The sequence below is a fragment of the Theropithecus gelada genome, chromosome 12 (assembly GCF_003255815.1).
Source record: "Theropithecus gelada isolate Dixy chromosome 12, Tgel_1.0, whole genome shotgun sequence".
In the NCBI taxonomy this organism is placed as follows: domain Eukaryota; kingdom Metazoa; phylum Chordata; class Mammalia; order Primates; family Cercopithecidae; genus Theropithecus; species Theropithecus gelada.
The window spans coordinates 101,248,543-101,276,078 of record NC_037680.1 but is presented as its reverse complement, the minus strand read 5'-3'; the positions used below and the strand labels follow the sequence as shown (position 1 = coordinate 101,276,078).

At 37.7% G+C, this 27,536-nt stretch overlaps 1 protein-coding gene across 4 annotated transcripts in view; it reads left to right on the top strand.

Annotated features, from left to right (window-relative positions):
• CUL3 (cullin 3) overlaps positions 1–27,536 on the top strand; it is a 114,785-nt gene that overhangs the window by 14,287 nt on the left and 72,962 nt on the right. Inside the window, exons 1-2 of one of the 4 annotated variants that reach the window (XM_025404353.1) lie at positions 1,477–1,618; positions 14,672–14,869. The exons of 1 other annotated variant lie outside the window; for it this stretch is intronic. In XM_025404353.1, the coding sequence (XP_025260138.1) occupies positions 14,672–14,869 (198 nt within the window). In that variant the 5' untranslated portion in view covers positions 1,477–1,618. Of the gene's footprint in view, positions 1–1,476; positions 1,619–9,521; positions 10,155–14,671; positions 14,870–27,536 lie in introns of those variants that run through there. 2 more of the 4 variants (XM_025404354.1, XM_025404352.1) reach the window with 2 other exon arrangements.

Below are 27,536 nucleotides of genomic sequence, written 5' to 3'. Positions count from 1 at the left end.
TGGATTTCATAGTATATTGGGAAATACAACAAATTTTATAGTGTTGATTTTAGATATAATCACTCATTTTCTTAATACAGAGGGTCTGTACGTATGATGTCTGAATTCTAGTTATGATGACTACTGTGTTTTTTGGATAAAATGTGTTTAAGGGAATCCTGTAACATCTCTTTTTTTATGGGTAAAAATAGCACCAATCGTAGAACAGTGACAAGCTTTTTACCTCAATGAGAGTACTTACATTATTGTATCTTACTTGTTGTGATCATTATCACATTTTGAAATGTTATACATACTTTTTTTTTCCATATATGCGAAAGTCATTCACAGATATAGTTGAAAGAGTTGTTAGTACTTTTAGCTCAATTGCTCCGTGACTTAAATGCACTTAAACAGGCTAATCTGGAAGCTTGACCTTGTGTCTTTGAAAAAATTGTTTCAAATTTCCCAAATTCTCAAATTGAGTTTTGGATAGCCTACTCATGTTGAGGACTGAAATGCAAATCATAATTGAACCTTCTATTGAGGATTTAACTTTCTCATTATGAATGTTACTGTTCTGTAATGATATTAGAGCCCAATTGAATTTTGATCAAGTTGTGATTTCATGGAATTGTCCCATGCTGCTGTGCTTTTCTAATTGATAATCTTTTTTTTTTTTTCTTTTTCCTTGACATCAGCTCTTTTTTTGGCAGCACTCCTCCACTCCCATCTGTTCTCCACTGTAACCAGAGAAACCAGTTAACCAAACATCAGTAGTTTTTACATGCAGGTTTAAGTCACTAATCAAGGCTATATGTCTCTTCTGCATGGGCGGGGAAGAAATAAACAAACATATTTATTGAGCAAGTGCTGTGTGCCAGATGTTTTCGCAGACTTTCTTAATTACCCCACAGTTCACCATCTCACATTTCTCTGGCCAGGAGCAAATGAGGAAAGTGAGCTTTGAAAGGTTAATTTGTTCAAAGTCTGTTTGAATGTGTCCCGCTGGTCTGTTTTTCTCAAAGCTTGGATCGTTGGCTATATTTTTGATGGCTGATGTTGCTTAAGGAATAACTGATGGATAAATGGTATTATTGCAGATGTCATAAGTAATTGTATACTGGTTGGTCATCAAATAAGACTCCTTATCGTTAACTGCAAATGGACTGTATTCAGATCATATTTTTTGAATATTATCTATACATTGTGCTGTGCATTGTAAGGGATACACTAACAAAGGAAGAGAGACTTTATCTACTCTGAGGTGCTTAGAGTTTGGGAGGGAGCTTCCTTATCTGATTTTAAAAATACTGCCATTCCTCAGATACTTGTACCAAAGCTTTTTTTTTTTTTTTTTTTTTTTGAGGCTGGAGCTTGAAATTAAGATCAAGTATTTTTGCTTGTTTATTTTTTTTCTAGCTGTGTCATTCTGAATTGCCTGGAATTTCAAATTCTCACCCTTTCCCCCACCCACCCTGTTCTAAATTTTTTCTTGTAGAAAATTATTCACAGAGGACTGAAGACTTCTTGTCCTTTGTATGTAGTAGATGTTAAGAATTCACTTCTTTTCATTTTAGTTTTAATTTGTCTCATGATGTAGTTTTCTCTCTTAGTAATCACAGAAACTTCAAGATGTGTAAGTATATAATAGACTGACATGCTTTCAAATTCAGGCATTTTGAAGGTTACAAATCAGAAGTAACGTAAATGAACAGATTTTGCTTTAAAGAAAACAAAGACCGTTACGGACTTATTTTTGTTATTGATACTTTACTGATGAGGAAATTGTAATCCTGGATTGGAGGGAGGTAAGGAGGCAAAGATCACTTTTAAAAATTAAATTCTTGACTTGGTTTTTAAAAGTCTCACTAAACTATATGCATTTAAGAATCCTTAATTATATCTTTCCTTTAAAAAAGCTTTTGTTTCTTTTTCTGCTGAATGAATTTACTTTGCTTGCTGATCATTTTGTAACTTGGCCTTCTTGGGGAAGGGTCCTGTATACATCTAATAATTAGATAGCAAATATTATATGTTTGTATATATAGATGATAAATATGTGTGCAGTTTATTGTTTTGCTGAAGCATTGGTTGCTAGATCCCTTAGCGTATTTGCAGTTATTGCAACTTAATCAGTTTTGTCAATGGGATTAAAGCCCTGCTCAAATAATTTAGAATGTTACTTTAAAAGAATGTTACTACTCTTTAAAAAAATACATTAATACATAAAGTTAGAGCCTTTAAATTTTATTGTTCCTGGAATGAAGTGTAGTCTAAAGTTTTTATTGTTAACATACTGATGAGGTGAGAGTTGAACATTTAGTCATTTAAAAAAATTTTCGATAGCAGTTAGTGTTGCTTCTGTGTCAGGGATGGGCAAGTGGAAAGATTAAAGTTCATTAGTAACATCATTATTTTGCCAAGGCTGTTGACGTGTATTTGATGCCAAGACCCCATCGTGTGGATGTATTAATCTGCACTTGAAGTCCATTTCATTTGATATGTAGTTTTTGGACTTGTTTGTTTTAGGGAAAGATTGTAGCTTATTGATCCGCTTCTGAAGGGCCTATTTCGTCTGCCATTTTTTTCCCAGTTAATATTTATTAGTAAAATTAATGATTAAGCAGCCTTCTGAGTGAGGCCTTTAGTTAGGTGAATGGGAAAAATCTGAAAATATTGCTTGATGTAAAATGTAAAAGTGTGTTACTTGTACACTACTTCTGTTAGAAAAATATTTGATTATTTAAAAATTAGATTACTTGCTGAGGGTAAACACATTCAACCATTTTCCCGTATCATTGTGACTTATAAGTAAAATGTTTGTGTTGTCAAAATTACATTGGTATAACATGAGTAAAGTGTATTTATTCAACAGACATTTGTTTACAACCTTCAATGTGGCATTGAAGAAAAATGCATAATCACTTAAGAAGCTCATAGTCTAGTGAAAGAAGATGCATAAACAGATAATTAAGCTATATGGGAGTGTAGTGGTGGTTACAAACTGTCACTGGTAGTTATAGACTATCACCACATTCCCATATAAACAAAAATACACTACAGTTTATTTAGTGTATAGTTAGGTAAATATAGTTTATACTATAAAATATCAGGGAAGAACTGAGAAGAAGTTGTTAACTTTGCTTGAGGAGTTCAGCGAAGGATTCCTGGAGGTTATGACACCTGAGCTGTGTTCAGAAGATATGTAAAGAATCAGATAAAGAAAAGGCAAAGCAAAGGAGGACCAAAAGCAGGGGGGAAAAAAAGATATGGGAACTGAAATAAGTGGGGAGGGGCTGTGACAGTGATGGAAATATAGTGAGAAACAGCAAGTTGTGTAAGAATTCCCATTGGTTTAATGTTGTTAGGAAATACATGTCAGACAGGTGTGGAGAAGTGAGCATAAACTAGGTCTATGCCTACTATGCTACCATAGAAGGGTTTTGAATAGGGTCGTGGTATGCCTATGTTTATTTTGATTGTGATTTTGAAGGAGTAGATTCCATGATGTTGGAGTTCATAGTGTTTGGAAGGCTTTTGCAATGAAGTGTGAAAGGTTTTGGTTTTTTTTTTTTTGAGATGGAGTCTCACTCTGTTGCCCAGGCTGGAGTGCAGTGGTGCGATCTCTGCTCACTGCAAGTTCCACCTCCCCGGTTCACACCATTGTCCTACCTCAGCCTCCCAAGTAGCTAGGACTACAAGGCGCCCACACCCAGCTAATTTTTTTTTGTATTTTTTAGTGGAGATGGGATTTCATCATGTTTGCCAGGATGGTCTTGAACTCCTGACCTCATGATCCGCCCACCTCTGCCTCCCAAAGTGCTGGGATTACAGGCGTGAGCTACCGCGCCTGGCCCAGGTGAAAGTTTTAAGACCGTAGTAAAGTTGACCCTTGAACAACATGGGTTTGAACTTCATGGATTCACTTACTGCATGGGTTTTTTCCAATGAATATATTGGAAAACTTTATGGAGATTTGAAAATACTCACAGATGAAATGTGTAGCCTCAAAATAACAACAACAAAAAACTGTTACGAATGCATACAGTGTATGTAGATGCTAGTCTGTGTATCATTTACGACCATAAAATATACACAAATCTGTTACAAAAAGCTAAATTTTATTAAAACTTAGGCACACACTTACAGATTGTACATGGTGCCATTTGCAGTCAAGAGAAATGTAAACAAGTGTAAAGATGCAGTATTAAGTTGTAACTGCATAAAATTAACTGTAGTACATATTGTACTGCTGTAATACATTTTATAGCCACCTCTTACTGCTAACAGGGTAAGCTCAATCAAATGTTGCAAGTATGCACTTAAAATGCCTTGTGGCTAGGTGCAGTGGCTCACACCTGTAATTGGAGCACCTAGGGAGGCCGAGGCAGAAGGATTGCTTGAGCCTAGGAGTTTTATTTATTTATTTATTTATTTATTTTTGAGACAGAGTCGCTTTGTCGCCCAGGCTGGAGTGCAGTGGTGCGATCTCGGCTCACTGCAACCTCCACCTCCTGGGTTCACGCCATTCTCCTGCCTCCGCCTCCCGAGTAGCTGGGACTGCAGGCGTCCGTCCCCATACCCGGCTAATTTTTTTGTATTTTTAGTAGAGACAGGGTTTCACTGTGTTGGCCAGGATGGTCTTGATCTCCTGACCTTATGATCTGCCCACCTCGTCCTCCCAAAGTGCTGGGATTACAGGCGTGAGTCACCGTGCCTGGCCCAAGCCTAGGAGTTTTAAGACCACCCTGGGCAACAAAGCAAGACCCCCAGCTCTACCAGAAAAATTTAAAAAATTAGCCACGCATGGTGGCACACACCGGTAGTCCCAGCTGCTCAGGAGGCTGAGGCGGAAGGATCCCTTGAACCTGGGACTTTGAGGCTGCAGTGAGCTATGATTGCACTACTGCACTCTAGCCTTGGTGATAGAGGAAGACCCTGTCTAAAACAGAAAAACATCTTGTGACTAACATCTTCGTTGAGCAGTTTCTCTTTGTAGTGCAGTAAGAAGTTTTCTTTTGCGGTTTTCACATATTTTTCTTTATGTTTAGTGGAATACTGTAAACCTGGAATAACCCAATGGAACCCATTCGACGTGCCCCTAGTGAACCTGGAAGTGCTCCTACAAAGCAGAGAAAAGTCATGACGTTACAAGAAATTGTTGAATTGCTTGATGTGCACTAGATTAAGTTCTGCAGCTGTGGTTACCTGCCATTTCTAGGTAAATGAAGCCAGTACCATTGTTAAAAGGAAGTTTGTGAAGCCGTCACTACACCTGTGCCAGCTGGTGCAAAAACCTTGTGCTTTTTGCAAAATCCTTTTTTTTTTTTTTTTTTTTTTTGAGACGGCATCTCGCTCTGTCGCTCGGGCTGAAGTGCAGTGGCGTGATCTCAGCTCACTGCAAGCCCCACCTCCCAGGTTCACTCCATTCTCCCGCCTCAGTCTCCGGAGTAGCTGGGACTACAGGTGCCCGCCACCACACCCAGCTAATTTTTTTGTATTTCTAGTAGAGACGGGGTTTCACTGTGTTAGCCAGGATAGTCTCGAGCTCCTGACTTCGTGATCTGCCCGCCTCAGCCTCCCAAAGTGCTGGGATTACAGGCGTGAGCCACTGCGCCTGGCCTGCAAAATACTTTTTTATCTCATATTGAATATGCAGCTTGTATGTGGGTGCAGAATTGCTGTAAGGAAAGTATAGTTAGTGATTCTAATATGAATTGAGGAAAATGAAGTCATTACATGACAAAGTCAAGGGAAGGTGAAGGATCTAAAGCTGGAGAATGTAATGCCAGCAAAGGATGGTTTGATAATTTTAGAAAGAAGTTTGGCTTAAAAAGTATCAAGGTAACAGGAGAAGCAGCTTCTGCCGATGAAGAGGCAGCAGACAAGTTCCCAGACACCATCAAGAAAATCATTGAAGAGAAAGGTTATCTGCCTAAACAGGTTTTTGATGTAGACAAAAGGGCCCTATTCTGGAAAAAAGTGCCACAAAGGACATTGGCTTGTAAGGAAGAGAAGCACATACTAGGGTGTACAAGGCAGGAAGGGATAAGCTAACTCTGCTGTTTTGTGCAAGTGCAGTTGGGTTTATGATCAGGGCTGACTTTATCTATAAATCTACTAACCTCTGAGCCGTGAAGAGAAAAGATAAATACTGGCTGCCAGTCTTTTGGTTGTACAAGAAGGCCTGGACTTCTTTTTCTTAATTGGTTCCATCAGTGCTTTGTCCCTGACGTCAGAAAGTACCTTGTCAGTAAGGGACTGCCTTTTAAGTATTTTTTCTATTGGACAATGCACCTAGCCACGCAGAACCTCATGAGTTCTTCATCACTGAAGGTATTGTATCCTTGACCTTAAATAAAGTGTTTTAAATTCAGCCTGTAGATGGGGAAGGTGGGGGGTTAATACGTACCTTTAAGGCTCATTAAACACAGTAGTAGTAATCTATGGAAAAGATTGTCATTGCTATGGAAGAGAACCTCAATAGAGGGAACATGATGAAAGTCTGGAAGGGTTACACCATTGAAGATGCCATCATTGTTAAAAAGCCGTGAAAGCCATTTAGCCCGAAATGATAGATTCTTGCTAGAGAAAACTGTGTCCAGATGTTGTACATGACTTCGCAAGATTTATGACAGAGCCAGTCAGAATCCTGAAAGACAGTGTGGCTGTGGTAAAGTGGGGAGTGAAGGGTTTCAGGATATGGATCTTGAAAAAATTCAAGAGCTAATTGACGTCACACCAGAAGAATCAACAGAAGATGTCTTGATGGAAATGAGTGCTTCTGAACCAGTGACAGATGATGAGGAAGATGTAGAAGAAGCAGTGCCAAAAACCAAATTGACATTAGAGAATCTGGCAGGAGGTTTCTGATACTCAAAAATGCTTTGACTTTTATGACATGAACCCTTCTGTGATGGTGGGCACTGAAATTTAAAAAGTGGCACAAGGATTGGGACCAGATAGAAACATTTTTAGAGGAATGAAAAAGCAGAAAAGTTAGACAAATTACAATGTGTTTTTGTAAAGTTACAGAGCATGGCTGCCTCTCCTGCCTCCCCTTCTACCTCTACCTCCTCTATCTCTTGTGCCTCTGCCACCCTTAAGACAGCAAGACCAACTACTTCCCTTCCTCCTGCACCTCAGCTTACTGAATGTGAAGACCAGAAGGATGGGGACTTTATGGCAATCCACTTCCACTTATTGAATACCAAATACATTTTCTTTTTCTTAAAATGTTCTTAATTTTCTCTCTGTTACAATGTTATTAATATTTTTTCTTTTTCTTTATTCTTAGAATACAGTGTGTAATATATGTAACATACAAAATAGGTGTTAATAGACTGTTTATGTTATTGGTAAAGCTTTGGGTCGACAGTAGGCTATTAGTAATTGGGGGACTTAAAAGTTACACACAGTATTTTGACTGCACAGGAGGTCAGTTTTTCCTAACTCCCACATGGTTCAGTGGTCAACTGTATTCGGGATGAAAAAATGGGAACATATTTGAGAAATATCTTGGGCTTAATGTCAGTAGTACTTGATGATTGAATAAGAAGGAGATGAGAGATAAGAAAAAATGTAAGTCTTCTGCTTCTAGCTTGTATAATTATGTAGTTTGTATTGCCACAACTGAATTAGAGATTACAGGAAGAAGGTTTGGGCAGGTTTGAATGGTGAGTTCACCAGGGATTTTTGATGTGTTGAGTTTGATCTGTGTCTGGAGCATTTGATTGGAGACATGTAGCAGGTGGTTGAAACAAGAGTTTTAGACGTTGGGGGGAAGATCTGGGCAGGCAGTATAGATTTGGGAGTCATTAATGCAAATGCCAGTACAGAAGTTCCCCCCCATCCACAGGGAATCTGTTTATTCCAAGATCCCCAGTGGATACCTGAGACCATATAGCCCTGAGCCCTGTATGTACTGTTTTTTCCTATGACATTTAATTTACAATTTAGAAATAATAAGAGATTAGCAACAACAATAATAAAGTAGAACAATTATAACTATATTGTAAAAAAACAACATGAATGCCGTCTCTCAAAATATCTTGTACTGTACTTAACCCTTGTGATAGTATGAGATGATACACTGCCTATGTGATGAGATGAAGTAGGGTGAATGATTGTGGCCATACTTCTGTAGTTTTGAGTTGTGACAGCAAAACTAGTGCAAATTATTTTTCCTTCTCCACAGTTTCATGGATAGAAGATGTGTTCTTTTTTGTTGTTGTTGTTTTCTCCTGAGACAGAGTCTTGCTCTGTTGCCCAGGCTGGAGTACAGTGCCACAATGTCAGCTCAGTTCAATGAACCTCCACCTCCTGTGTTCAAGTGATTCTTGTGCCCTAGCCTCCCAGGTAGCTGGGATTACAGGTGTGTGCCACCGAACCCATCTGATTTTTGCATTTTTAGTAGAGATGGAGTTTCATCGTGTTGGCCAGGCTGGTCTTAAACTTGTGGCCTCAAGTGAACCGTCCGCCTGGGCCTCCCACAGTGCTGGGATTGCAGGCGTGAGCCACCATCCTGGCCAGAAGATTTGTTCTTAACATAGATCTTAGCAATCTCAGCTTATCTTTTTTTTTTCCTTATTAAGTAGAGAACTTTCACCTTTTCACTTAGAGGAAGCACTTTATTGTTTCTCTTTGGCATTTCTGAATTGTCAGCATCACTACTCTTGTGGTTTGGGGACAGTATTAAGTAAGATAAATATTGCCTGTACACAAGCATTGTGATTTTGATCTGATAAACCAGATGGCTGTTAAGTTACCAAGTTTTTACGGGTGTGTAACATAGTGTAGAAATGCTGGACAAAGATATAATTCAGGATTCACATCCTGAGTGGGATGGCACGAGATTTCATGATACTACATAAAACGGCATGCAATTTAAAGTTTATGAATTGATATTTCTGGAATTTTTCATTTAATATTTTCAGGCAGTGGTTGATTGCAAGTAACTTAAACCAAGGAAGGTGAAACTGTAGATAAGAGTACTATTATAGTTTATCTTCTTTTTTTTTTTTTTTTTTTTTTTTTTTTTTTGAGACGGAGTCTCGCTCTGTCACCCAGGCTGGAGTGCAGTGGCCGGATCTCAGCTCACTGCAAGCTCCGCCTCCCGGGTTCAACGCCATTCTCCTGCCTCAGCCTCCCGAGTAGCTGGGACTACAGGCGCCTGCCACCTCGCCCGGCTAAGTTTTTTGTATTTTTAGTAGAGACGGGGTTTCACTGTGTTAGCCAGGATGGTCTCGATCTCCTGACCTCGTGATCCGCCCGTCTCGGCCTCCCAAAGTGCTGGGATTACAGGCTTGAGCCACCGCGCCCGGCCATAGTTTATCTTCTTTAAGATATGGACAAACTTGGGAAATCTGATAAAAATTAGGGACCTACTCTCCAGAAAAGTGAACTCATAGTATACTTGGAAAGTTTTGTTTATTGTTTTAGGAACCTCTGGAATCCCTTGCAGTCAATCTGGAGTCTCTTAAGTTTTAGAACCCTACATGTACGGCTAATAGATGTAACCATGACAACGAATGAAAATACATAGGGACCCAGTAGAGAGTGAAAAGAGCCAAGGACAGAGTTCTGAGGAGGAAAGTGATTTAAATGGCTCTGGAAAAGTAGTATATAAGAGATGTAGGGGAATAATGTTTTCTAAAAGAAAGCTACATTATACTGAAGTGCATTTATCATAGTGGTACTTTTAAGGTGCCTTTGTTTTAGTGCATATCTGTATATTTGCTAAGTTTGAAAAAGCTGTATTTCTTTCTGACATTTATTTGATGACTGTTGATGAGAGTTCAAGAGATTCTATCATTGGGCACTTTCCTTAATTGATGTATGAGGGATTATATTGTGCCCTGGCTGCATTAAATCTACTGACATTCTCATTTAATCTTCATGACAGCCCTTTGAGATAGATACTGTTATTGAACCCAGGACTTAATTTTCTCAAGGTCACATGGCTTGTGAGTAACAAAGCTGTGGCACAAACCTAAGCCTGTCTGACAGCAAAACCTATGTTCTCTACCAATATACTATGTTTACCAAGATAATCAGTGACTCATACTGTGATGTTACTTTACCATATTAGCACAATGGAATGTGACGTTAGTCCACTGATACGGACTAGGTTTGGGGATATATAAGCTCTAATCCCAGCTCTGTGATTTTGGGTAAGTCATTTAATCTCTCTGGGTCTATTTTCGTTGCTGTCTTTTTTTTTCGTTTTCTTTTTTTGAGACAAAGCCTTGCTCTGTTGCCCAGGCTGGAGTGGGCTGGCACGATCTCGGCTTACTTCAACCTCCACGTCCCGGGTTCAACCAATTTTCCTGCCTTAGCTTCCTCTGTAGCTGGGATTACAGGCACGCATCACCACATCCGGCTGTTTTTTTGTATTTTTAGTAGGGATGGAGTTTCACCATGTTGGCTATGCTGGTATCGAACTCCCAACCTCAAGTGATCTGTCCACCTTGGCCTCCCAAAGTGCTGGGATTACAGGCGGGAGCCACTGTGCCTGGCTGTACTTCTCATTTGTTAGAAAAATTTTTAACCTTAGCTATCACCAGAAGAACATTTTTTCCTGTAGCCCCATCTCTTATCTATCAATAAGGCATGAATTAAAAAAAAAACAAAAAACTGCGTACAACCTTATGTAGTAAAACAACTCTTGATGTATATATATGAAAATGGTTATGTTATAATAATGTGAGAGTACTTGTACAATGTTTGAGGCCTCTTGGTTTATAGTTTTAAAATTCTTCAGCTTCTAGTGGAAAAATTCAGTAATTTGCTCTGGGTAGAGACCTTTTCGTACTTTTTTCTGGCTTTCAGGGGATTTTAGGTTATAGAGCCTGAAAAGATCATTTGATGTTTTGCTCAGCTATTAGCAGTATAGGTATCTTTGAGGCTTATAGTTGACATTAACTTTGCTTTTTTTTGAAATTGTTCTGAGTATTTTGTTTTATCTGTTTGTTAATGTCAAGGGGTAGTGTCTTAGTTTGCTTTATTAGAACCTCAGCATATGCAGTCAACAAACTAAAACCACATTGCACATACATAGCTATGGTATTTGAGGCCATCATTATTGCATGGCCTTGAATCTTCTGTTTGTGAATAGCCATATCTGTGCATGTTAATATGGATGACATCCTGTCTATCAGGATATCTGATTAAAAATAGGTAGCAGTATAGGTGTAGGGGTAAATTCTTTTACAGTCATTTGACATAAGTCTGTGACAGACTTAGGTCTTGCATAGGATTTCGGTAAAAGAAAAGAAATTGTTCTGTTAAAGTTCCTTCTTAAGCTCTCCAGAAAAGATTAGAATAACAAGACTCAGTTTGAGTCATTTGCTTAAGGATCCTCTGGATTGAGAGTTGAGCTGGTATTTTACTGCCAGGGTGACTAAAATAACTATTTTGCCTACTCCTTCCTCTTTTCACATTCATACACATCAGACATGACTTGGAGAGTATTCCACTAACTCAGTAATTTTTATCCAGTTCAGATCAGAAGTATCTGTGAAGCTGATCAGTGTTGCTTTGGTTGTAAATGGAGAACTTGGAGATTTTATGTGGCATTTACAGAGGGGTCATTAGTCAGATACTAGCAGAAAATCAGTCACCAAGTATGAATGCTTGTTATGTGCCAGATAGAGGCTGAGGAATTTGGCAGTGAAAAAAAGATCCCTGCCTTCATGAAGCTGACATTTGGTTGTAGAGAGAGAGACTAGGAAAATAATGAAGAATATGGGTTGGAGTTGGGGATCAGTAGTGAGGTGAGGCTGTTACTGTAAAGAAAGTGGGCATTTAAAACTTCACTGTAAGATGACAGTTGAGTAGAGGTTTGAGCCATGTAGGAATCTGAGGGAAGAACATTTCAGACAGAAAGAATAGCAAATACAAAGACACTGAAATGAGCTTGTTTGATGTGTGCCAGGGAGTGCGTGGAGCAGAGTGAGCAAAGGGGAAAAATGGATGAAGTTGAGAGGATATCAGATCGAATAAAGCTTATAGAACATTGTAAGGACTTTGACTTTAACTCCAAGGGAAATGAGAAATCATTTGAGGATTTTTTGAGCAAATGAGTGACATGATTTGATTTATGCTTATAGAAGGTCACCCTGGTTTGCCTGATGATAGCAGGCCAGTAGTGGAGATAGAGACCAGTTGGAGGTGATGGTGGTTTGACCAGGATAGTAGCAGTGGAAGTGGTGAGAAAGAGTTGAATTCTGGGGATACATTTTGAAGTTAGAGACAACAGGATTTTCTAGTAGTGGGATCAGAGAGTAGTTGATGATGATCACAAACTTTTTGGCCAGAGCAGCTGGAAGGATGGAGTAGATGTTTGTTCAGTTGGAAAAGACTTCAGGGGAAACCAACTGAGGGAAAAGATTAGGAGTTCTGTTTCAGACTTGGTAAGTTTGAGATGCCTTCTAGGCATTCAGATGGAAATGCTGAGTAGGTAGCTAGATATATGACTCTGGCATGTGACAGAGGGGGCTAAACAGAGAATGTATCAATTTTGAGATTGATTTAAAACCATGAGAATAGATAACATCAACTCCACCTAGAAACTGAGTGTGGCTAAAAAGAAAAAAAAAAAAGAAACTGAGTGGCTAGATAAGGAATCAAGAACTTGAGGTTTAGGATTGGAGGTTTAGGTGATAATTAAGAGCCAGTAAAACAGACGAACAAATAGGAGACAGAAATAGAAGAAACACAAGAGATTGTAGTGTTTGGAAGGTAAGTGAGGAATTTGTTTCTTTTTCTTCTTCTTCTTTTTTGATACAGGGTCTTGCTCTGTCATCCAGGCTGGTGTGTAATGGCACAATCTCCACTCACTGCAGCCTCAACCTCCTGGGCTCAAGCAATCCTCCTGCCTCGGCCCCACTAAGGAGCTGGCACTACAGGTGCACGCCACCATGCCCAACTAATTTTTGTACTTTTAGTAGAGACGGGGTTTTGCCATATTGCCCAACATGATCTTGAACCCCTGGTTTCAAGTTCTCCTCCTGCTTCGACTTCCCAAAGTGCTGGGGTTAGAGGTGTGAGGCACCATGCCTTGCCAAATTTGTTTCAAGTATTAGAAGTGATCAGCTCTTTCAAATGCTGCTGGATAGGTCAAGTAAGAGGAGAACTGAGACTTTGACCATTAGATTTTAGCAATATAGAAGTGACTGGTGGCCTTCTCAAGAGCAGTTTCAGTGAAATGGTAGAGATGAAAGCCCTATTGGAGTAGATTCAAGATAAAATGGAAAGATGGAACTTGGAGACAGTGTATGTAGAATCTCCCCTGCTCGTTGCCTGTGGTTTTGCCATAAATGGAAAGAGAGATTAGATGGTGCTGAAGGAATATATGAGTTTGTGCGGATTTGTTTTTGACATAGGAAACTGACAATTTTTTAATCTTTTTTTTTTTTTTTTTTTTTGAGACGCGATCTTGCTCTGTCACCCAGGCTGGAGTGCAGTGGTGTGATCTTGGATCCCTGCAACCTGTGCCTCTGGGCTCAAGTGATTCTCCTACCTCAGCCTCCTGGGTAGCTAGGACTATAAGCATGCACCACCACACTCAGCTAATACTTAAAAATTTGTTTTGTAGAGACAGGGTCTCACTATGTTGCCCAGGCTGGTCTTAAACTCCTAAGCTCAAGTGATCCTTCCACCTCAGTCTCCCAGAATACTAGAATTGCAGGCATGAGCCAGTCCGCGTGGTAAAACTGACAGTTTTTAGTATGAATGGAAATTGTCTACCAGAGGAAAAATTCTGATGGTGCTGAGATGAGTGATTACTAAAGGGAGACCTTTTCAATAGGTGGTTTGGCGTAGAACTAGAGATTTACTTGTCAAATTTCATTCTGTGTAATATTGCCTTGGGTTCTTGTTAAAATGTCGAGTCTGTTTCTGTAGGTCTGGAGTAAGGCCTGAAATTCTGCAGTTCTAACAAGTTCCTAGGTGTTGCTTATGTGTCTGGTCCTTACGCTATACTTCAAGTACAATAACTTGGCACTTTGAGCTCAAGATCCTAGCAGGTTTTATTGGCATAAAATCAGATTGGTTGGTGTGTGAATATGATTGGAATTTGTATAGTGTCTTATCAGGTTGTTTTTACTTCCTCAGTGGAATAGGAAGCAGTCATAATCATAGAATGAGGATGGAGGATATGGTATAAAATCATCTAGAAGAGTAGAGTCAGTAGACTGACTAGTGGAATTGTGAGGTTGCATGAAGGCTGCACTTACAACGTTAGTGGTTATGAATTTAAACTTACATGGACCAAAAATATGGGCATATGTTATTCTTCGTTTTCTTTCAGCTATACGGATATATGTCAGGAGTATGTGGGCTGTTGGGATTTAACTTGGCAAGTATTTTGGTGGGAGAGAGAGAAGGGGTAAGTGACTTACAGGTATATAAATCATTATGATTTTATTTAAAGTGAAGAGTTCTGCTCCAGGTAAGATTGGAGGGAGGTCTTAAAAGATTCGAAATTGCTTCTAACAGATTTAGAAACTATTTTTAAATGTATCCCTTTTTTTCCCCCCTGTTAAAACAGGTTGTTAATGTTCTTATGTGTCATACAATTATAAAATATTTATTATATATGGACAAAATATAGAAAGACTTTCAACCATTGGTTTTTTTTTTTTTTTTTTTTTTTTTTTTTGTCTCTTCTCTCTCTTGGATATTACAGATGACCATGGATGAAAAATATGTAAACAGCATTTGGGACCTTCTGAAAAATGCAATTCAAGAAATCCAGCGTAAGAATAACAGTGGTCTTAGTTTTGAGGAGCTCTATAGAAATGCATATACAATGGTTTTGCATAAACATGGAGAAAAGCTCTACACTGGACTAAGAGAAGTTGTTACCGAACATCTCATAAATAAGGTATCAAACTTTAAAGGACTATTGCTAATACTATATTGAATGTAGAAAATCCTTTATACCATATTGCACTTTGACTGGAACTATTATTTTTAAAGGCACCAGAAGCCTATAGAAATTACTAATTCATGACTATTATAAGCACTCATGAAAAATTTATAATCAGCTAAATCGAAAATTTTGATAATTGAGAAATGAAGTTTGTGAGCTATAATAAATGCATTCTATAAATCATAATGAAGCAAACTCAGTAATTCACAAATGTTTGTTAATATGTTAATTACAAGGAATTTTTTTTCCTTAAAATGATTTAATCAGCCCATTTTTACTTTCTCATTTTTCTGTATATTTGAACACAATAAAACTACGTTGTTTAAAAGTATTTTTAAGACAGTTCGCTAACTAAAATTCACTTTATTTTAACTGAGTTCTGTGGTACATGTGAATTTTTTTAAAAGATAAATTATTGGTGGGCTGTTCACATTATTACAAATGGTTCTCTGGTTTCAGAATGATATATTTTTTTTAGAACAAATGTTTTTATAGAGCGAACTCTTCCATTGCATGTAAAATGTAATTTCATTTAGAAAATAACTTCTGTTACAATGCCTTGCTTTAAGATTGTCAAACAAAATGTAAAATACCACACAGACTGATAAAAACTTCTCATAGTCTTTATGTGGTATTGGGGTATTTATTTTTTTAATTTTATTTTGAAAAAAAGTTTTATGAATAGCACGATGTGAACTCTTGTGTACCCTTCACCTAGATTCACCAGTTGTTTACATTTTGCTACGTTTTTTTTTTTTGCCACTTTTTCTATTGATATGTGTTATGATTACTGTTATCATTATTATTATTGCTGAACCATTAGAGAATAAGTTTTAGATTTCATCTACCCTTAAAGACTTTGCAACATTTCTTTTAAGAATAAGGAAATTATCTTACTTAACCAAAGAACAATGATCAAAATCAGGCAGTTTAACAATATAATACTGTTGCCTAATACATTCCTTATTCAGATTTCACCAATTGTCCTGTAGAGCGGTGATTTCCTTTATAGCAATTTGTTTTCTGATCCAGGATCCAGTCCAGGATCTCATGTTCAATTCCTCAGCCTTTCTTTGTCTTTCAGCACATTGACATATTTGAAGAGTATAGGTCAGTTGTTTTGTAGATTATCCCTCAGTTTTTGGTGTGTCTGATTGTTTCCTCATGACTAGTTTCAGGTTATGCATTTTTGGCAGGAATAATACGTAAGTGATGTTGTGTCCTCAGTGCATCACATCAGGAGGCACTTGATGTCAGTTTATCCCATTATTGGTGATGTTAACTTTGATCATTGGTGTCCGCCAGATTTCTCCACTGTGAAGGTACCTTTTTTCCCTTTGTAATTCATAAGTAATCTGTTCAGATATATTTTGACACTGTATGAATAATCCTGTTCCCTAGAAACTTTCATGTGATGGTTTTGGCGTCCATTGATGATTCTTGCATGAATCATTATTACTATGGTGGTTCCAAAACAGTAATTTTCTATTTCTACTCTTTCTTCTGTAATTTCTTTCTCTTAAAGGGAATTACATGAGCCATGCAGTTAGTATCTTATGAAGCAAGGTGATTGTTCTTCACACAATCAGCAGTTTTTTATTAAGTGCCTATTATGCACAGCTTTCAGTGATAATATAGTGGATGCAAAGAGATACATACTGTCCTTTCCTGGGGTTTTTATTGTGATGTGAGAGATGGATGATACACACATTTAGATAACTGTGTGAGGCATTATATAATTAAGTGGCACGTGAGTTCCTTAGGCAATAAATGGCTTAAGAATTCAAACAAAGGAGAGGTTGCCCTGGGCTATAAGATTTTATGGGAAAGGATGAAATTGAGTTGAGCCTTGAAAAATATTTGGGATATATATGAACAGTGTGGTGGAAGGCATTCCAGGATGGCAGATGTTGTGAAATTATATAGAGATGAACTGGTTGGTTAAACTTACGTGGTAAGTAGAGTTTGAGGCATATATTAATTATGGGGATTAGTAGACTGTAGTGTTACAAAGATGGTTTGGGAACAGATTGTAGAAAAATTTGGGTGCCAGGCTAAAGAATGTGGACTAAACTGTAGACAGTTATTGGAGGTTTTTAAGTGGGTGATAATGTGACAGAATATTTGAAGATGTGATTTAAAGTGGGTGATTATGTGGCAGAATATTATGAGGATGCTTTAAATGTAAAATTGAGAGGAGGTTTATAAAATCAGGAGAAGACCTGGAAAGATCTGGGTAAAGTGATAGGCTAGAAATGAATGGATGATGTCAGAAATTCCAAACTAAGTCTAGACAAAGCTTGCTTACTTGGAGAATTACAGTGCCACCAATAGAATTATAATGCCACCAATAGCAAATACTATGAAGTAATAGTGGGAAGCTGACTTGAAATGGATAGAGAATATGATGTTTTGTTTAGATTATATTGAAAATATATTCTCACTTGGAAGATACCTTATAAATCATTTTGCATGTGAGGAAAATTGAGTGTGAGATCATAGTAAGATGCCCAAGTAGAGATATCATACGTTTGGAGACACATAGATTTAGAGCTTGGGCAGGAACTGAAAATTAGATGTGGAGATTTGGCATTTGGTAACATATACTGAGGAACAAGTGTTGGAGTTCAGAAAACAAAGAGCCCAGAGCCAAAGGATGAATCTTAGGAGCAAACTATAGTAAGTAGGTGTGGGAAATGGAAAAAAACAATTTAAGAAATTTGGCATCAAAAGAAGGACAAGTGGAAGAGTTTTGTTTAAAGCTACTGAAGGAGAGAAGGTTGGAACAGCCGAGTTATTGGATATAGAGAGTATGGGATTAAGAACAATGGAAAAGAAGTAAACTTAGAAGAGGGGCATGTTCTCATTTGCCGGAGGTTCTACAGGGAATGATAATGAACACAACTTTTATTTAGCATTTACAGTGTGCTAGACCCAGTTCTAGTGCTTTTACATGTTTTAACATAGCTAACAGTCACAGCCCAATGTTGCAGATACTACTATTATGTCTGAAAACAAATGAAGAAACCGAGGCACAGATAATTGGTCATTTGTCCAGATACGTGTAACTATTAAGCGACCTAACTGGAGCTGAATTCAGGCAATGTGGCTTTAGTCTGAGCCCTTGAATTCTCTGTGGATCTGCTCCTAAGGTAGAATGATCAAGTTGGAGTATGCTGAAATTCAGTGAAAGGGGCTTCAAGTTAACTGACTGTAAAGCTCTAGTCCTTTAAATTCTAGGAATCCTTTAAATTTACTTATATGTACAATAATGGAGTTGGAAATAATATCCCTGAGATTCTTTATTTCTAAAATTACTTTGAATCTAATAAGCCATCCATTTTCTGAAAATGAGACGAAGAGACTTGGAGTAGCCTTTGTAAGGGATATACTAAGGAATTGGCAAGTGAAGAAAAAGATAGCTTAGTAGGAGTTGGCCTGTGTGCAGTGTCAGTTTTTTTAAAGCTTGGGCATAGATGCAGACGAAAACATCAGTAGTTGTGTGTTAGGGTTGAGAAGTGGCTCATCCAGAAAGTGAGGAGAAGAGAGAAGGCCAGAGTGTGAGATCAGTGTTAAGGTGACCGAGTTTTGGGCTCAAATATGGTCAGTTTGATGTTGAAGATATGGTCCAGTAGATATTGAAGTTATGTTAGCAGTCACTCCATGAGAACTCTGAGTTTTAGTGTATTATGAGTTGCTTAAAGTGGTCCCATATTTAAGGTTAACTGTTGTCTTCATCATCTTAAGCTACTGTAACAAATACCATGAACTGGGTGCCTTAAACCAATATTTCTCACCATTCTGGCAGGTTCTCACTTGCCGAGATTAAGGTGCTTGGAGGTTCATTTTTCTGGTGAGAATCCCCTTCCTGGTCTGTAGACAACCACCTCCTTGCTGTGTCTTCACAAGGCAGGGAGGAGGAGGAGGTCGTGTCTCTCATGTATCTTATAATGGTACCATCCTCTTAATGAGGGTACCATTCTCAAGATTTAATTGCCTCCCAGAGGCCCCACCGCTAAATACTATCACATTTGGGGTTAGGGCTTCTTAATATGAATTTGGAGAACACAAGCATTCAGTCCATAACAATTATCATTTCAGAATATAGGTAATTTTTATATTATATTACCCAAAATGTACGTTCAAGTTGATTGTACTAAATAAATTTTAAAATATACAGTATATGCTAAATTCTTAAATTTACTTTCCTTATACATAGTCATTAATGATCATTGCCAGCATCTGAAAATGTTCTTTTACTTTTTCTTTTCTTTCACACTCATTTGACTAGTCAGTTTTTTACTAGGAAATGTACCAATTTCAGCATGTCTGTTCATTGATTATTTAAAGTGAATTAGGTTTTGAAGCCTCTGCTAGTTTCTGTGCTTTTGTTTTCATGTTTACTCCTATTTTATGAAACAGTTTTAATAATCATATAAACGCAGTACTACTGTATTGAATGGGACACTACCGAAAGAGAACTATTAACTGATAGGTAGGACCATCAGTTACTACCTTTGTCTCCTAAGGTAGTAAGTCTCAGTTTGTTCTACTAAATGGGACTTAGGGATGTTACTGATACAGTGTGCAAAAGCGTAGTTTGCATGAAAATCAGTATTGCCTATCTCTGCATTGCATCTTTTGACTAGAAGGTGAGATATTGTTTCAGGGTTCTGTGGTATCAGAATACCTACCTTTAATCTCACAGAATATATCTTTTTTTGTTGTTGCTCTGAAAGCATTACTGTTTGGTCTGCTCATCAGTTTTTAATTCACAGTGCTTTTGGCAGTTAGCTGAACTGCCTGACAAACCATATATTTATTTATTTTAAAGCGGAGTGCTTTTAGTGCTATGGTGTACATAGCCAAGACCCATCTTTTGACGTTGAAGAATTCCAAGGAAATACAATTTTTACATGAACTGAGGGCTGGTTTGTTACATAATTTGTTGGTACTTTGATTTCAAGGTGAAGATAGTGAACATAGTCAAACATTTTGGTAAAGTAGCACAACACAAACTCCCAGACAGCAGATGACGGGAGGCTTCAGAGGGTACATCTCTTTGGGATGAAAGTAGCTTATTGTTGGTTTTCAAAATAAGTTCACAAAATTGAAGGAGGCATAGAAAATATAAATATTGTTTCTCTAATAAAAGCACTTCTGGTAGGATATTATTTTTCTTGTCTCTGGAAGAGTGTTTCCTTTGAGGAAACTGACATCCAAAGGAATTCAGTTCATTTCTCAAGACCACAAGGCAAAATTTAGGGTGTAATGTGGCCTTTATACCTCACCATAAAAAAAATCTTGATTTAGAAAATGAAAACATTTCAACTTACACAGGAATTTGTTTTTTAACTTTTTTTCTAAAGTAAAAAAGCATAGTAATGGAGGAAAAAAGTTGTGTTTTTCAGATTTAAAGACGTTTAGAATATATATCATTTTGTCAAAGTGTCAAAGGTATCCTGTAAGACTTTTCCTATCCCAGAATTCAGCATTCAAAACTGTTTGCCAGGCTCTGTGCTAGGTGTGAGGAATATATTGGTAAATAGAACACATCTGGTTCCTGCACTTATGAAACAGTAAACAGGTAAACAAGTATTTAGTTATATAATCAAGAAGACGGGATACAGTGATAGAGGAAAAATGATAAAGACAACTACATAGGTCAAAAAAGGGCTGTTTGAGGAAGTGTGGTAGTGTTTAAACTGGGATTGCAAGAATGAGAGAGAGCTCACAAGAAAAGTGGGGAAGAGTATTCTAGGCAAAGTAAATGGCTATACAATACCTTTTTCTGTAAAGGACCAGATAGCATTTTTGTTTTTCTGAGCCATACATTCTCAGGCACAGCTCCTCAAAGTCTGTTTTTGTAGCACAAAAGCAGCAACAGACCAAATGTAAATGAATGAGCATGGCAGTATTCCAGTAAAACTTTAAAAAGGCAGCAGGCTGAGTGCAATGGCTAACACCTATAATCCTAGCACTTTGGAGGCTAAGGTGAGAGGAATACCTGAGGCCAGCAGTTTTGAGACCAGCCCAAGCAACATAGTGAGACCTTGTCTCTGCAAAAAAAAAAAAAAATATGGCTGGGCCTGGTGGCTCTCTCTTGTAATCCCGGCACTTTGGGAGGCTGAAGTGGGCGGATCACGAGGTCAGGAGATCGAGACCATCCTGGCTGACACAGTGAAACCCCATCTCTCCTAAAAATACAAAAAATTAGCCGGGTACCTGTAGTCCCAGCTACTCAGGAGGCTGAGGCAGGAGAATGATGTCAACCCAGGAGGCAGAGCTTGCAGTGAGCCGTGATCGCGCAACTGCACTGCAGCCTGGGCGACAGAGCAAGATACTGTCTCAAAAAAAAAAAAAAAATTAGCCGGCCTTGGTGGCACACACCTTTAGTCACAGTTGCTCAGGAGTTTGAGGCTGCAGTGAGCTGTTACTGAACTACTGCACTGCAGCCTGGGCAACAGAGTGAGTTTAAAAAAAAAAAAAAGAAAAGAAAGTGGGAGGCTATTCTTTGCCACTTCCTAAAGTTATTGAATAAATTCCTGTCATAAGTGGGGAGCTAAGAGTTGGTAATGGAGAAGAATGGGACAAGGTGGGATTGCAGAGAGAAGCAAAAGCTAGATCATGCCAGGCCCTGAAGCCGTGGCAGAAGGCTTTGTAATTAATTATATGTACATTAGGAAGCCATTTAAGGATTTTAAGCAAGATCAATAAGTTAGAGGGCTTAACAGTTGAAATAAGGGGAGTAATCCAGTAATTCAGGTGAATAACAGTGATATTTACACTACTATAGTGACAGTTATGATTGAGAAAATTTTAAAATGTAAGATATATTTTGGATATAGAATGAAAGTTACCTGCTAGCAGATTGATTATAGGGAATAAGAATCAGTGACAAATCTAAGATCAGTTTTAAGTTTTTGGCTCTTGGCTAACTGGCTAGGTGATTTAATTTTCTGATACAGATTTGGGGCAGACAAAGGAGCTCCGTTTTGAACAGGTTAGTTTTAAGATACCTATAAAATTTGATATGCAAATCAAATTATCTGAGAAGTTTGAACTGGAAATGTGTATTTGGTAATTGTGAACATATATATGGTACAGGTTGAACATCCCTAATCCAGAAATTCAGAATGCTCCAAAATCCACAACCTTTGGAGCGCCAACACGATGCCACAGTGGAAAATTCCACAGCTTATCTCATGTGACAGAGTCACAGTCAAAGCATAGCCAAAACTTTATTTCACAGACAAAATTACTAAAATATCACATTACCCTCAGGCTATGTGTGTAAGGTGTATATGAAACAAATAAATTTCATGTTTACACTTGGATTCCATCCCCAAGATCTCTCATTATGTATATGCAGACACTCAAAATCTGAAAACTGAAACACTTCGGGTCCCCATGCATTTAGGGTGAGGGGTACCCAACCTGTATTTAAAGCCCTGGAAGTAAATGAAGTCACAGAGACAAGAGAAAAGAGGGCCTGGGATTGCACCCTGATGAATTTAAACACTTAGTGTTCAGATACATTGAGGATTGCAGTGGAGACTGAAAAGTTGCCAGTTAGTGGTACTTAAGACTTAGCTCTAACCTTACATTATAAGATGATAATATTTGACAGGTATTTAGCAGAGTTACAGTTTTTCACAGCCTTTTTGCGTGTGTGTGTGTGCGCGCGCGCGCGCTTGTATGTGTATATGTATGTATTTCAGATACTAAAGCACGGTTTTAAATTTAGGAATAGTAATAATTAGTTTTGCTACTTGTGGGCACGTTAAGGGTGGAGCCATCTTCTTTCATTCTCCTTTCATAAGGTTCCTATTTGGGATTCAAACTTGACAGTCTTTAAGCTTGTCGTAGAGTAACAAAGGACTTGCCTTTTCTTCTAACTCCTGTTGAGCACTTTAATAGTAAGAAGTAACCTAGATGCAGCTGCAGTGGGAAAAGTACTAGGTAGAAAATAGAACTGAGCATTGGGACTAATTCTCTCACTAATAATCTTGAACAAATTACTAAACCTTTCTGGAATTTAAAGTATTAATCTATAAAATGAGTTTGGGGTTGGTTGTTTTAGCCCAAAGAACTTTAAAAATTATGATTATGTGTCTTGATAAGCTTAGGTTATTAAGACTTAGGAAGATAATAGTCTCTAAGGCTGTTTATTCCTGTGCCATGTGTTTGGAATAAAAACATTTCAATTTTTTTTCTTTTCTTTTTTTTCCCCTGAGACAAGGTCTTACTGTCGCCCAGGCTGGAGTGCAGCGGCGCCATCTTGTCTCACTGCAATCAACCGCGTAGGTTCAAGCAAATCTCCTGCCTCAGCCTTCCAAGTAACTGGGATTACAGGCGTGTGCCACCATGCTTGGCTAATTTTTGTATTTTTAGTAAATATAGTGTTTTGCCAAGTTGTCCATGCTGGTTTTGAACTCCTAGCATCAGTGATCAACCCGCCTTGGCCTCCTAATGTGTTGGGATTACAGGCGTGAGCCATGGTGTCCAGCGTTTTTTGTTGTTGTTTTTGCTTTTTGGAGACAAGGCTTTTGTGTTTCCCAGGTGGAGTACATTGGCGGAATCTCGGTTCACTACATTCTCTGCCTCCCAGGTTGTAGTGATTCTCTCACCTCAGCCTCCTACATAGCTGGACTATCGGCACGTGACACCATGTCCGGCTAAATTTTTTTGTGTTTTTTTTTGTAGAAACAGGGTTTCCACCATATTGCCCAGGCTGGTCTCGAACTCCTGGGCTCAAGTGATCCATCTGCCTCCCAAAGTGTTGGGACTACAGGCATGAGCCATTGTGCCTGGCCTCAATTTTTAATTTTCTTGAAGTCAGGGGAGAAATTTTAGTTTTAATATGGGAAGAGCTTTATTATCTCAATTTTGTAATGCTTAGCGGTTTTCTTAGATTTACCTTATGCTTAATTTCATTTTTAATACTTCATAGTAATAATCAAATAACATGGTAACCTCATAAATGAACCTATAAAAATTACTGAACTTTGAAAGTTGGTTTCTTAGAAAAATAGCTGGAAAAAAAAAGTTAACATTTAAAATTAACTTGTCTTTTTAGTTATTATTGGAAAGAACATTTATTCTAGTGGTTTTCAAAGTTTTTCTATCTGTATGTCCTATTCTTCAAATAGTATCTTACTTCCATCAAATGGGAGGAAGCCAGAATAAGAGGAGCTTCATCCTGCTCAGTTTTCATTTATTCAGAAAACTGCCTGTTGAGCAAGGCACTGGTGTAAGCATTTGTACTATATCAAGCAAAGATTCCTGCCTTTGTGGAAGTTATGTTTTAGACTTACATACTTGGATCTATGCCTTGTAGTCTTAATCTGTTCTAAGCACTTCTGTCTTACCGGTAGGGAAATTGCAACCTTAAAGGGGACATAGTTTCAAGTTTTAAGTGACTTTCTTTTTTGAATTTCTTTGTAAACTGCAGTGTCTTTTCGTAGAACAAATAATACCTCACCATTTATCTTCTGTACTGAGGGTTTTATTTGCTGAAAATGCTGTCTCTGTGTAAACTACTTTTTCAATATATTTTTCTCCCTATTTCTAGAGGGGGAAGAAAAACCAGTTTTAAGTTGTATATTTGTTTGTAAGTTATTTATGTGGAAATGAAGTTGGTAACTTTAAGGTAAACTATGAAGTTTTCTGTATGTCAATTTCTTAAACAGACTTACTTTTATAATAAAGCTTTTGGAGTGCTTTTCCCTTTCTAGGCAAATATTAATTAATTTAATGGAAAACATTAAAGTTAATGTTTTTAATGGTATTTACATACAATATGTAATGACTGCAGTGAGTTAAGGATATTGATAGAAACACTTGGGACTAAGATTTTCCTTAGCAAAGACAGATTGATTTCAGAGGCCCACAGAGATTGAGTTTCTCCTATGTTTCAGCCACCCAAAAATAAATAAGACATGATTCTTGCCAGCAAGAATCCCATAATTTTAGTGAGGTAATCAGATTTGGGGGGGGTGGTATTTTGCCTGAGGAATTCAGAGCAAGGTAGAAAGAGACTGTCACTTTCGATTATACTTAAGCATTACTCAAGATTCATCATGTGAACAAAGCCAAAATATTATCCCGATAACAAGGAGAGAAAGTTGAATGAGAAAAATGGCAGGTAGGTGTGAGCATAGTGAGATAGATCAGTGTAGATGGAAGGTGAACGTGCTGTTCTTAGTAAAGATGAACAAAAGCATCTTTGAATGTTTTTGTAGGAAATGAAGATAGTAAAGTGGGTTGGGCTAGATTTGGAAAACCATTGTAGGAGATTTGAGTTTTGTTCTGTTGGTGGTGGGAGCCATTGCTTTATAAGCCTTAGAAAGGCTGACTGCAGTGGAGAAGATGTAGTCAGGTATTCAGGATGAGTGCCATTTTCAGTGCCTTGTTGCTGCTTGCTCATGTTTAGTTCTCATGCTGTCTTGTCTTGATGTTTAACTTAAAAGTTGTTGGAAGGTACTCAACCCATTATGTTTTTTTGGGATGGTGGTGACAGGAGTGAGAAGAGACTGTGAGCCAGGTGTAAAAACTGTTAATGGGTATGATACGGGGATAGTGACCTAAATATAAATAGTGTAATTCCAAAAGAGACAGAGACTGTTGGGGATAGTGTATGGAAGATATTATTAGAGAGTCAGAAAAACAGCAACCGTGGGATATGAAGGACTTTGGAAATTGAATGGCTTCTACTTTGAAAGGGATGGAAGAGAAATGACGTTGGGGGAGAGTGACGCTTAAAAGTGTTGTTTTGACAAGTTTGCCCATGTTAAGTATCAGCTGTTCTGCTTAAGTTGTTAGGTAGACTGTAAGTACTTTGAGGGCAAGTACCGCCCCCCCCATCCTATTTCTGTTGTATTATTTAGTGATATTCTTCTACTGTTACTAAGTAAGTGAATAGATGAAGTAGTACCTGTTCATTTATCTTTGTGTCTCCTGCTCTTTGCATGTGATTGGCACTCAGTTGTCTGTTGAAATGAATCTTTGAGAATAATACTACCAGCAGTCAAAATGGAAACCACCATGGTTTGTAGCCAAAAATAGCTGAGATCTTTTTTTTTTCTCTCTCTCTGTTGGGTAATACCTCTCCCTACTCAAGTTAATTACTAAACCTAACCACCATTTAGAAGCGCAGGTGATTATCGGGCTATATGCCTCTGTTTTTTTGAGATTGAAGTCTGTCAGTCGGCTTAGAACCAGATCATATAATCTTGAGAAACCGTGGTTCTTTTTTCTATCATACTCAAGAGAACAAAAGACGAGTTGCTGTGTTGTCATGCTTTGTGTATGTTTTCCTGATTAATTCTGTCAGTGTGCCTGTTACTAAGTTTAACCATGATACTAATGCTATAATAGTTTTTAATGTATATCTTAACCATTGGGAATAGGATACTTTACAAATAATAAGTCATAGTGGTGTTTTTCTGTGGTGTACTGTCATTTTTCTATCTGCATCCCTTTTCAACCAGTAAGTAAAAAGCTATCATTTTTCATAGTAGTATTTTGTACTGATTGAGAAATCATGATTTTTCTAAGTCATACTATTTTAAGAACACTTTCAAAGCATATTTGAACTAAGAATGCCTTTAAAAAATGTCAAATTTCATGTGATTTTAAAAATAGTATTTGCTTCAACATGTAGCAGATTATGTATGAAATTGTGAAAGTGTATTGTCCTAACACCTGTTCTGTGTTCCTTCTTTAAACTTTGTAACTTTTTTGTAGTGCTATTTATTGTATTCTACTTTGTATTGAGGTCATTTGAATGCTAATATTCGGCTCCCCCTTCTCCCCTCTCCCTCAGAGATTGTAAAGTGGCTGAAAGTGTCTTGTATTCCTCATAGTGCCTAGCACCCTGCTTTGCCTGCTGGAAGCAAACATAAATACATAAATTGTCAGTCTGGGGAAATATTTTGTATACTTTTGAATGGGTGGTTGATGTCTGATAATAGGACTTCATTTCTTTAAGAGCTTCATTTTGGACACTTGAAGCAAAGAGTAAGAATGGGGAATATTTCCACTAAGAATGAATTTGATTTTGAAATTGAGATTAGTGTGTTTTTTGTGAAATGCTGTAAGTTACATTACTGTGTATATTAGAAAGTTACTTAAAATGAAGAATCTTCTGGCAGCAGTGGAGAAAATGTTTTCCCTACAGTGGCTATCTTACTGTTTTTTTTTTAAGGATACTGGTATGATTTTCCTGATCACCATTGCCATCTTAATTCTTAAAGTTAATTAGAAATAATGAGAATAACACAGTCTACTGTATGAAAAGGACAGTGAATTTTATGTCATTCAGGAATCTCATCATTAGTTAATTCTTGGAAAGTTTAAAATATCTACAAAACTTTAAATTAATTATCTTGGCCTTAGTAGAAGCTTGTTTGAGTTACAGAAACCTTAAGATTGCTTATGTATTGTGAGAGTAACATCTGTTAACCAACTTTATATTAATTGTACAAATAATTGGAGTTTGGCTGCGTTAAGAATTCCTCAAAGTACGAGGTAAAAGAGTTCCTTCCAGTTATTCAGAAATTTCTGTCCTTTAGAGGAAAAGAAAGCAAGCGTCCCTGTTCCTGACCTGCCCCTATTT